Genomic DNA, 11,586 nt, shown 5'->3' with positions numbered 1-11,586 from the left:
GGGAAATCTCCCTTTACTGAAAGAGGGACTGAGGGCTTATTTTTCTTAAGATCTGTTATGTAATTTCTTACGTTATGCCAGCTGGGTGCCAGACAGATCAGGTCCCAGTTCTGCTCAGAGTGGGAGCTAGAGAAGCAAGGAGCAGTGAAAGGGTTTGATCCTTTTGCCCAGCCATCTCGTAGACAGGCTGGTAGGGCTTCCTGTGGCTGTGAGAGGGGCCTTAAAGATAAGTTTAGTGGAAAAACGGCACCTTAGTTCATGCAAAGGCAGCTATTATCACATTTTCACGTAAATATCTGGGTATGCTTTATGTAAAGAGCAAGCCCCAGCATTTAACCTTACCAAATGACTTTCAAGCTTCGGATGTGCAGTGGCTTTCCTTCAGCAAGATTCATAGTGGAGGTGATTGCAGTTCTTACCTCATAGGCCCATATCTTAATAATGAGATTGTTTTCTAGGCTTTGGCTCCTGGCAAAAATTAACCTAGAGCTAACTAAGGCAACTCCTTAGTTATCAAAAACAAACATGGGAAGTCTTGTGCTCTGGTCTGGACTGCCTTCAACATAAGTCAAGCACAAGACTGCTCAGCCTTTGAAGACAGCGACTTTCCAGGGGAGCCTCTGACCCTCACAGACCTTCCTGAGCTAGGCTAAGCATGAGGATCCCCTTCCCATGGGTCCTGGCAGTATGCACCTACATGATAGTGCAGATGCTATAAAGATAGCATCTTGCTTGCCTAATTTCTCTACCAAAAGCAAAACTCAAGTATTGAATGTTGCTACTAAGTGAGTCTTGGGAGAAATGGTGACCCCAGCTCAATTTCAGGCAGTCTGCAGATATTAAAAAAATTACAGAATCACAGAATATTAGATATTGGAAGGGACCTGCAGAGACCATCTAGTCCAACACCCCTGCCAGAGCAGATCACACAGGAACGCATCCAGAAAGATTTTGAATGTCTCCAGAGACAGGGACTCCACCAACTCTCTGGGCAGCCTGTTCCAGTGCTCTGTCACCCACAAAGTAAAAAAGTTCCTCCTCATGTTTAGATGGAACTTCCTATGTTCAAGTTTGTACCCATTACCTTGTCTTTTAATAGCTCAGATGGCATTTTTATTCCTGACTATTAAATTAGGCAAAGAGAAAGCACGTGAAAATTTTATGTGGCGCAAGGCAGCCCTGACTTCTGTGCAGTGAAGTTAGGCCTGGCATACCCAGAGTGAGACAAGTTATCCTTTCTCTGCTGCTGCTGCTGGCAGAGCCAGCTTGGGGAAGGCAGTGACCCCAAGGCAGCCAGAGACTCAGACCTGCTCGTGTCTGCTTGCACAGTGAGACGCAGGACTGGTGCAGCAGGCTTGACTGAACTGGGAGAGGCTGGGTGATGTGGGTGCTGAGCATCTCGTGGGGCTGCGGGCTGGGTGAGTGCTTGTGTTGGTGCCTGTCTCCTGCTACAACTGCAAATCAATGCTCTAAAAAAGCCAGATTTCTCCCATTTTGACTGTTGTAACTCTTTTCTAGGAACTCAGACTCCCTGCTCAAGCCAGTACTGCCGATGGTAAGAGCCTGTGAAAACTGGTGTAGGTACTGGTGGTGGTGAGTGTTTCCCAGAGAGCTGTCCATTGACAGCCACCTTTACTGTCTCTTCTTCCTTCCTGACATACCAGGCACCACTCCACTCTTGTCTCCGTTCGCCACTTAGCCCCTCTCTCAGAGTTCAACCCTGACACCCTGCGACCTTGCTGGGATAGCAGGTGACCAGCGTGGGGTATCCCTCCAAAGAGATGGGAGTGACAACTAAGCCCTTCCTCTTCACATATGTCTCTTTCAGAGCCTGATTTTTAAAGGAAACAAATCATGTACTGTCCCTCTGTCGGCCTCTCCATCTGTCCTCTTCACCTTGCCACCTTTAACACTTTCACAAACCAAATATAGCAGGGAGGAGAGCCTTTCAAAGATACTAAATTCTTGCAATGTCTGTAAAATGGGTATGTATCTAAGGAGGAGAAAGGGGAAAATTTGGATGAAAAAGTCACAGCTTGAGTTTGACCTCTTTTAAAAAGGCTTCAGGCCTGTGAGCGGGGTCATTCATACCTGCCCTGCGGGAATGACATCACTCTAGTGCTTGCACCCTATAAAGCACAGAAGTTTATTGACATCCATAGAGACCCAAAGCGGATTCCTTTTGATTTCTGTCAGGATATCTTCATAGACACAAGGGATATTACACTTCAAATCTGATTATGCCTCTATTTCAACCCACATTTCAGCCTGTCTAGCCCATCTACCGTCTCTTGTTGCCCTTCTTCACTGTGAACCATACAAATTGCCAGCACTGGGCCAGTCCATACTGTTCTCTCACCAGCTGCTTGCAAAACCCTGTGGCTGAGAGGCTGTTATTTATAGCAGCACAAACTCAATGCAGGTCTTTGAAGCCAAAGGTGTAAAGCTGCTTCAGGAGAAGAGGAAGTGGAGTCCTTTCATTGTGAGTCATTTTCTAGCCCGCAATTAAGCCCCATTAGAGAGTTAGTGTAAATGGTGGCTTGTTATCTCTTTCCACTGACAAGCTGTCAGTTTATTTGGCTGTTGTCATTAGCCAATGTTTTGACTTTGATGAATTATGGTACCCACAATTTCTGTTCTTGCTCAGGCATTTGGGCCTCATTGGTGTGAATTATCTCACACAGAGCTGAAAGCATCGAGGCTTAGGCTTAGATATTTTTGGTGAGGCTTCATCTTAGATATTTTTGGAAACTTTATAATGTCAAGGATATCTCCCCTTCATGTCCAGTAGATCCCCTCACTGGAGGTTGAAAAAAAATCACTTAACCATTGCTCAGGTACAGTCAAGCCTGCCTTGGGGTTGAGAAGATACAAGAGAAAGGAAAAATCAACTCCTGCTTTAATTTCTTGGTTCACTTGAATCTTCACATGGCCTGAGCCAGTCTTTTCAACCGAGGACCATAAATAAGGAACAGGCTTTGGATCTCTGTCTCATGTATTAACTTCCTGAACTCCAACCTTGGATGTGTTCAGTTGTCTTCCTCAGGCTCTGAGCTGCTTTTTCCTGGTTGTACTAAGTGATAACATCCAAACTATGCTTCTTCCTTTGTTGCAGTAGCTGTTGTTCCTCACTCTTAGCCCACTTTACTTTTGGGGTGTTAAAGCTACAGCCTTTACTGTACATTCCCTACCCTCTCTAAAGTGCTGTTTGCATCTGCAGACTTCTGCCTCCAGTTGTTTTGTAACTGAATTATTTATGTGCATATTTTGTCTTTGATCCAGGATGTACCAAGACAGAACCAGGACAGCTCCTATAAGGCTCTCTTCCTAAGATACGCTAAGCAGGTATTCTACCTAAAACAGCTTGCTTAAAAATAAAAAAAGGCATGTGAACTTGCAAAAAGAAAAACTGATCTATGAGGCTGATACAAATCCTTTAAGAATTTTGGGGGGGAGGGGGCAGAAACGTAGCTCCATCCTTAAGTGGATACCCTGAAAAGCATATTGATTGACCTGCCAAAACCCCCAGAAAAATGGAATGTTTCAATTGGGATAGATTGGATAGCCCCATTTATCAGCAGAGGATAGAAGATTTGTGGTTGTGCTGCTGATGGGCTTGTGTGTGTACTTTTTTTTTTTGGCTTTGGTTTGTTTATTTACTGAAAGCAATTAGAAAGCCTTGAGTATACCCCCTCTCATCAGCATCATTTTCCATTTGCCTTCACAGCATTTGGAAACCAGACATCAGTCAGCATTTGAGTAATTGATTCCTGCTCTTTCAGAGCCAAACTCTGTGTGTTCGCAGGAGATGCTTTTAATGGTTTAATAAACTGTTATAAAGAACTTCTTGACTTAGTCAAGAGGAAAAAAAAATCACTGCCAAAAGTCTTTGCACAACAGACCTCTTGAGTTAATGGTTATGTCAATGCACGAAGGTGAAAATGAACACGGGCTGCCACGCTGAATGCCCTGGGAATTTCTCAGGAGGAAGGCGGTCAGGTTGACCAACGAGTAGGTCAGAAGGAAACAGGTAGTCACACCTGTGCTCCCAGCCCACTCACACAGCTGCCCACTGTGCCTGCCCATGGGTAGCTACCCACCTAGGGGCTGATGAAGCCAGTGAGTGTTCCCATTGCTGCTGAGGAAACTCCACAGTGATGAGAGTGCCTGTAACTCCCCTGCAGACTCTTGTAGGGAAGGACAAAGAGTAGCCCAGCAGTGTGGAGGGCTTCGTTATTCTCCTAAGGGGTTGCTGCTGCCCCTCTGGTATAAACTGAGGTCTTTCTTTGTTGCCACAGTGCATCAGTAAAGAAACTTTGGGCAGAAGTGACACAGAAGAAAACTTTAAGCTCACAGATGTCTCTTTGCATTTTATTCTGCTTTAGGACTCAGCTATTGATGCCTCACAGCTGCAACAACTCCTTAATGAAGTGATCCTGCAAGGTAAAGCTTTTACAACCCAGTTAATGCCTTTGGTGCTTTCCTATCCTTAGTCTAGTGTAAATTAGAGGATTAGTGGTGTCCTGACAGCCCTCAAAAAATCTTCGGTGTGGCTTACTGCATTGTTGGATCTTAAAGAATAAGAAGTTCCTCCACCAGGGTTCCTTTACCTGCAGTTTGGGTTTATTTTTTAAAGAAAATCAACATAATATTCACATGAAGAGGGCAATGCTGCCCAGACTAGCTGCTAACAGACTCTTTAATACATGCAATACGTGTGCATCTGCTTGACACCCCAATTTCACCCTCCTCTCACCTTCCTAGTTCTGTCAAGCTTCGTAGACCTGCCCTACCCCATACTCACTTCTGGATGTCCCTACAGTTCCCATGAGCACCTATTCCTGCTCCCTGCACCAGTGAGCTGTCACCTGATTTCTTCCACTTCAGCTCTGGCCTGGATCACTCCTCTGGTAGAAACCTCAAGCTGGCTTTCAGCATTTCCCAGGCTTCCTAACCTGCCCACCTCGAAAATAGCATGAGGGCACAGCCAGAGGGCTTGAACCGACTCAGTCATGCACAAGGCTGAAAATGCTCTTAGGACTTGCTCATTCGGTATAAATGACCCTTCTTGTCACTGTCATTTTGCTTTATCCTTATTTTAAGAGAGAAGAATTTCCATCAGGGCGGGTCGGTGGGCAGACACTGTGCAGAGCAGCTACCTGTGAGCCCAGACAGGGCACCTGTGTTTGGGGAACAGAGCAGTAGAGATGACAGAGAAACATGAGACACCCTCTGTGGACCTCAGCCTGGCTTGTAGCCTTTGCTCTTTGAGAACCTGAGCCAGATCTGGGACTTTTTAGCTGTATGAGCTTTCAGACTGGTGTCCTCCTTCCCTCTGAATGCCTCTGTTAGCCCCCTTGCTCTTGTTAATTCCTTCTATTTTGTCAATCCTTGCAGATGAAATGACCAGCCTGGGAGGAGAATTCAGCTTCGATTCATGCAGAGGCATTTTAGCTCTGATGGATGTATCCTTTCATCAGAAGCAATAAACTTCCTTGGTGTTGCCCATCCTTGCCTTGAGTTATAGCTGGGCTGAGCGTCCCAGTGTGAGAACCTGCAAACAAATATCAGCTGCGGTCTTCAATAAATAACTGTCCCAGACTCTGTGGAGGACTTTACTATGCATGCCCTGGCTCTGGTGTCTCCACTGAAGGGTGAGCATCAACCTACTACCACCTAACTCTTTGCTTTCGTTTTCCCCTTTGCAGGGCTTGGCTAAGCTTAACCCTTGAGTGCAGATCCTAGGCAAAGCCCAAGGCAAGAAGGTACCACAGAGCTCAGACATAGCTCAGCAATCCCTATGAAGATGGATCATGCAGTCTTTTTACTGTTAACAAGACAACACTGGCTATTGTAGAATGAGAGGACTCTTCAATGAAAACAGAAGTTCTCCCTCACATGTTTTTTCCGCCTTGCTTGCTCACTGTCTCTTTTCTTCCAATTCTCAAAATAAATCTGAGATATTTCCAGACCTTTACAAGCTGCCAGAGAATGAAAAAAAAAAAAGATGACAAGTCCCTCTGTCATTGCAACTTTTTGCATCTAGCCAGTGAGAGAGACTTTTCCCCCTTTCTAAAGCCCTTCCTGGGCTAAGTGGGTGCATGAGACTTGCAAAGAACTGACAAAGCCACTGCTCCCCTTTAGCTCACGACAGGTTTTTCATTCTCTGGGCTGTGTACAACCCAAGTACAGTGTGATCTGTCCTGGCCTGCAAAGATAATCAACATTTTTTTTCCTCTCAGGTTTCATGGCAGTGGCTTTTGTCTACTTACATTTTACTGGTGATGAGTTTTTCTTTCAGGGAGTTTTCACCATCCCAGGTGCATTAGGTGAGGTGCCACATGTCTGCCCAAGACTCTTAGATAGTGTGTGGAGGGGAGCAGGTCCACTGCCACAGTCCTTTGAGCATCCCTGGGGAACGTGTCCTGATGCCTGTGGGATCCTGTAGCTCGTGGCGGAAAAGTGTTTTCTCACATGTGGCACATGCACGTCTCAAAAGGTGCTGCTGCCTTCTGAGAGCAGGCATCAGAATTGTCTCCTTGCACTCTTGGCTCCTTCAGTGCCTGTTCCTTCGGGAGGATCCAGCCAGAGCTAATACTGTGCTGCCTCATGCACACACATGGCCTGGAGCATGGGGTCATGTTCATCCACAGGGGCCTCTGTGCTTGGTGGCTAAATGTCAACCGAAGAGGCCACTGCAGCTTCCCTTGTGGTTAAAGGCATCATATAAATAAACCTTTTGCTGTTTGTGAGCACAGGTGCGAGCAGCTGTACAGCGTGCCAAAGAAGGTGACTTAAACTCTCAGCATAGTTTAGAGCAGAAAATCTCTTGGCTTTCTTAGCACCAAGTAACAGAGAGAAAAGACGGCATATTATGTCTTTGTGTCAAGGCAACATCTTGAGGAACAAACAGATTTAACTCTCATTAACTGTTCAATTCTTAACTAAATGCACAGCTCAACTCTAATGGACGACTGACGCTGCGGGAGTTCAGGAGCCTCTGGCGAAGTCTCACCAAGTACATGGTACATGGGGGCTGCTGCCTCTTCTCCGCTGGGCTTTCCATCAGCAGGGTGCAGATGCTCTGAGATATCAAAGTGCTGGGGGAAAATATGTTGCAAAGGTTGCTTGCTTAGTGGGTCAGATTTTCATCCTCTTAGGCAAAGGTTGAGAGCTCAGGAAGTAGTGATGTATGTAAAGTACTCTAAATAAGCAGCCAAGGGAGGCTTTGCTAGCACAGGGAATATTGATGAAAAGGTGGGAGAAGTTAGCAATTAAGCTCAGAATTTGACGGAAATCTCAGTTTGTGTGCCATCACTACCAATGTTTTTAAAAGCTCTCTAAGCTGAAATGAGTTTTTGAACAGAGTCATCTGAAAAATGTCACTTCCTCATTGCTGCAGTTCGTAGTGGAGATGTGTAGGATCCAATGAAGGTTTATCTGGGAGAAGTATCTCTGCTCCAGGATAAGCATATAGGTCTTCAAGCACTGAAGACAGTAGCTTGGCATTTAAATTCAGAGGCAGCTTCTCTGTGTTGGGTCCTTCTCCCTCAGTCTTGGGGCAGAACGGAAAGATTTCCTGAAGCCTTAGGGCTGGGTGAGATCTACTTTGTTTCATCCCTCTTGAGATTGTCTGAGGCCACTTAGGCCGTGGGGTGCCAGGTTCCCCCATCTAAGAGTGGTGTTCTTTCCCCTGACAATACCTCAAGTGTGGCTTGGGGGATTTCAGTGGTGGCCTGGGAAAGGTGGCCCCACACCATTCTGAAACTTAGGAACTCCTGGCTTATTTCACATGTTATAGACAATATCAGATTTTCAGTGGAGGTGAGATTGTTCCTATTGCTGGGTGCATACATAAATCAGGGAGAGGGAGTAAAAAGGCTTTGTCCCACCCAAAATGGCGGGATGTCTTACACAGTAACATCCTGTCTGAGCCTTTTGGAAATGGGTCTCCCTTGTCATGGTGACCCCATCTGTTGAACATCCTTGCAGCCTGTTTATTAAGGAGGGAAAGCAACCTACATAATCAGATGTAGTAGTAAACTTGGGGAGTCTTGATAGGGGCTTGAAATCTGCCTTTACACTGTTTTTTAGGATATCTTCAGTGAAGAAAACAGAAATCATTCTGGATTTCTTGATGTGTCTGAACTGAAGAGTGCAATACAGACAGCAGGTGCGTCCATAGGGGCCGAACAGCTCCTTTTCTTGTCCCTGTGGCAGTGAAGGCAAGAATGAATAAGAGAGAGCAAAGAAAAAAGACCTTCAGGGAGAAAGTATTTCTGATTGCACAGAGGTGCCAATTAGATCACAGCTCTGCTCAGAGGTCTGCGCTGGTTTAGGGCATTGAGACAAAAAGCTTATTTCAGGAAGAAGCCCAGGGAGCCAGCAGAGAGATGCAGAGAAGTGCAGCACTGGCCAGAGCCCCCAGACTGGCTTATCTGTAGTCTCTCTAGGTCATGGATAAAACATTCAGCAGAGGAAAGGAGCAAGGAACAGTCAATGCTTACACTTGCCCCAATTTCTGCAGTTTCTCTCCAGGGCAGTGACTCAGTCTATAAGGGAAAGCCACAGTGACAGGATTTTATTTAGTTTGCACTGACCTCTGTTGGCTACACGAATGCTGAAACTTGCAGTGAGCGTATGAGACCCCTTCATATACGAGAGAAGCATTTTAGGTGGGTCATCTCCCTGGAGACTTTGTGCATGAAATATAGCTCTGCGCAATCCTTTTATAATCATACAGTAGAGAAGCTCCCATTTGGCTACCTGAAGCCTGAAGGGATGTTGTCTCTGGGAGGAACATGGTGCAGAATTGCTATCCATGGAAGCCATGAGCTCAGGAGACACACGTGCAATTTTTTTGTTGTTGCTGAGAGGTGGGCAGAGCATTAGCATTTGCCTCAGGAGCACAGCACTAATATGCCAAGATGTCAAAGGAGAAACTGCCAGATCCATTCTATAAGAAAGGCACTAAAGTGTAAAACTGAAAATTGTACGTTGAGAAGTCCTCACAGCCAAAACAGTGCAGCTATTTGAAGGAATAAAAAGTCACTGTTAAATGGCAAATTCAGAACTCATTAGGCTGAAGCAGTTCTGAGGAGGGGGTAGAAAGGAAATTATAAGATCGTTCCTGACTTTTTCTGAGCCAGACAGCTGCATTTGAATCTGGCTTTGCATTAGGGTGATCCTCATCCTGGCTTTTAAGCAGGAAGGAGCGGACAGCCCCAGAAAGCGTTTGGGAGGCTGGTACTACCTCTGGGAATGACAGCAACGTATCTAAATACAGCTCCTAGCCAGCTCTTCCCTGAAGTGTTTGATGCTTTCCCCAGCAAAATATGGGACTGTGTGCTTAATTCTCACTGTTGTCCTAATGCTTCAAAGCATGGTAATGATGGGTCAAGTTTTCTGCTAGAATAAAGCAGGATAGCTGCATTAACAGCAGTGCTCCCCTGAACTGCAGGAGCATTGGCCCGGTGTATCCACAAACTCATCACTGGCAATATTAAATGCATCAAAATAATTATTTAAAAAAAAAAATCAAACCATAAAGGCTGTATTTTAAAACTTAGCTAAAACCAGTGTTAGGAATCCAGCAGACAAAAGATGTGGGTAGTAACCTTACAAATAAGCAACAGCACATACCTGAAACATTTTCAGAACAGAGGGGAATGATACTTCAGTCTTGTTGATGACGTTGATTGAGAGACATCGCCTGTTGAGCAGATTTCAGAGAAAGTGTATTGCAGGCTGACCATGCTGAATTGTCGGTGTTTTACTAGTGCTAAGACACAACTATATCACCTTGTAAGCAGCACTGCAATGCTTGCTAAAATCTGCTCTCTAGAGAGAGCTTAAGTTCCCACTGCCATCAAAAGGTTAAAAATGAGGTAGTGTTCGCTGCTTGCTACTGCAGGGGTTTAAAACCAGAATATGAGAAGAAATTTCACCATTTAGATTTTTTTAATTACTAATTTTTCCTTCTAGAAAAAAGAATTTAAAATCACATTTATCTTAATTCGAAATATATCTGAAGTCCAAATGTATTTCCACAGTTTAAATAATCAGCATTTTGTGTCTGCTTCCTGCCAGAGACCTTCTCCAACAAGGCTCATGCAACCAGTTTGTTGATGTACTAATCCACCTCCATTGCCTGTATCTCCCCCTACAGAGGCATAGGGAAACCATTTCCTCCTTCTCTACTTGTTCAACTAATCTAGCTCCATGAGGAATTCATTTAAAAGTGAAAAGTATAGAGCTGGTTGCAAAAGCAGGAAAGTTACTTCTCTTCCAGCTGAACCACTAAAAACTAGGGGTGAACAAATGAGACTTTAGTTCTAAAGCTTCAGAGAATGCATTAAACTGAAACTATCAGTCCAGCTCTCCGCCGAAAATTTCTCTTTTGTTTAGCAAATCAGCTTTTAGTGCAAAATATATTTAAATCATTCCTCTTATATAGCCAGCACATTGAGGGTAGCTTTATTTAACTAATAAAAGAATAATTCTAAAAGGCAATTTTTGTTCATTCAATTGAATACCAATTTCCATCCAAACAGACTGTGACACAAATACTGAATAATCAGCTAATAAAAATGATATGCACCCTTCACCATTTTCTAATAGAAGAGAAAATGTAAAAATTAAGAATAGCAGGCATGCTACCACGCGCGTTAGCATGAGCGCGCGCGGTATCTCCCCATTTAGCAGAAAGCTCCCGTGGTATTGTAAATGCCACACTCAGACTTTAACAGTTATGAGCCAAAGAAAATCATCCTTTCTTATAGAAAATAAAAGCTAAAAAGGCAAAGCAAGATAACACTAGATTAGCTAACTCAGTTTTTCCTGCTTGCTGACTGAAGCCCCAGTTGAATAAGTGACTAAAAGGAGTTGGATTTTCTGTGACCCTACCCTGACTCTTACGCACCAACCTGGGGACAGGCAAGCTACTGTCAGGGGATGCAGAGACACCGTATGACAGGCTGGGCGGCTGAGAGAGGGACCCAGCTTCTTTGCGGAGCTCGCAAAGCCATCAGAGCTGGTCCCCAGTGTTGTGTTGTCCCTCTTTCCTCCGCAGGTCTGGCTGCTGATGAGCAACTCCTGCGCCTGATGGCCTTGCGCTACAGCGATGCCACCGGGAGAATTGGCTTCTCTGACTTCGTGTGCTGCATGTTTCGCCTTGAAACCATGACCTGTGAGTCTCAGCACCGGGGCCTGGGGTTGGGCAGGGGAATGTGGTGCCAAGGGAGCTTGAAAAGCCAGCCTGAGGGCAGTGGCCGGAGGCAAGTAACACGGTGCTGGGCATGATAATACATGTCTAACAGCGTAGCTTGGAAATAACAAACTACAGTCCAGGCATGGTCTGGACATCCCTTTGGGCCGCCTGCTTGCCAGGAGCCAAATTCATCTCCTGCCCGCAAGAACGTCTGGCTAGTAGAGGGTAGTTTAGTGCTGAGAGAAAGCAGCAGCTGGGAACACAGTGATGCCCTCACTGAAAGAGGCCAGAAGGAAGGTCGGCCCCCAGCTTCCTATCAGAGCTCATCAGAGTGCCTGTGGGTTGCAGCAGCACCATGCTGCCCTGTGTTTTCCCCT

At 45.3% G+C, this 11,586-nt stretch overlaps 1 protein-coding gene across 1 annotated transcript in view; it reads left to right on the top strand.

Moving 5' to 3' along the window:
* The window catches only part of CAPN13 (calpain 13), a gene marked incomplete at its 3' end in the record, with an annotated part of 40,134 nt that extends 28,946 nt beyond the window's left edge, over positions 1 to 11,188 (top strand). The window contains exons 11-16 of the mRNA XM_009877557.1: positions 1,519 to 1,555; positions 4,386 to 4,443; positions 5,398 to 5,465; positions 6,957 to 7,025; positions 8,095 to 8,173; positions 11,072 to 11,188. Coding sequence (XP_009875859.1) covers positions 1,519 to 1,555; positions 4,386 to 4,443; positions 5,398 to 5,465; positions 6,957 to 7,025; positions 8,095 to 8,173; positions 11,072 to 11,188 — 428 coding nt within the window. The remainder of the gene's footprint in view (positions 1 to 1,518; positions 1,556 to 4,385; positions 4,444 to 5,397; positions 5,466 to 6,956; positions 7,026 to 8,094; positions 8,174 to 11,071) is intronic.
* Between the last annotated feature and the right edge of the window lie 398 nt (positions 11,189 to 11,586).

Source organism: Apaloderma vittatum, unplaced genomic scaffold (genome assembly GCF_000703405.1).
Source record: "Apaloderma vittatum isolate BGI_N311 unplaced genomic scaffold, ASM70340v1 scaffold1391, whole genome shotgun sequence".
Classification (NCBI taxonomy): Eukaryota; Metazoa; Chordata; class Aves; order Trogoniformes; family Trogonidae; genus Apaloderma; species Apaloderma vittatum.
The sequence above is the reverse complement of the archived record's forward strand: the minus strand, read 5'-3'. Positions and strand labels throughout refer to the sequence as shown.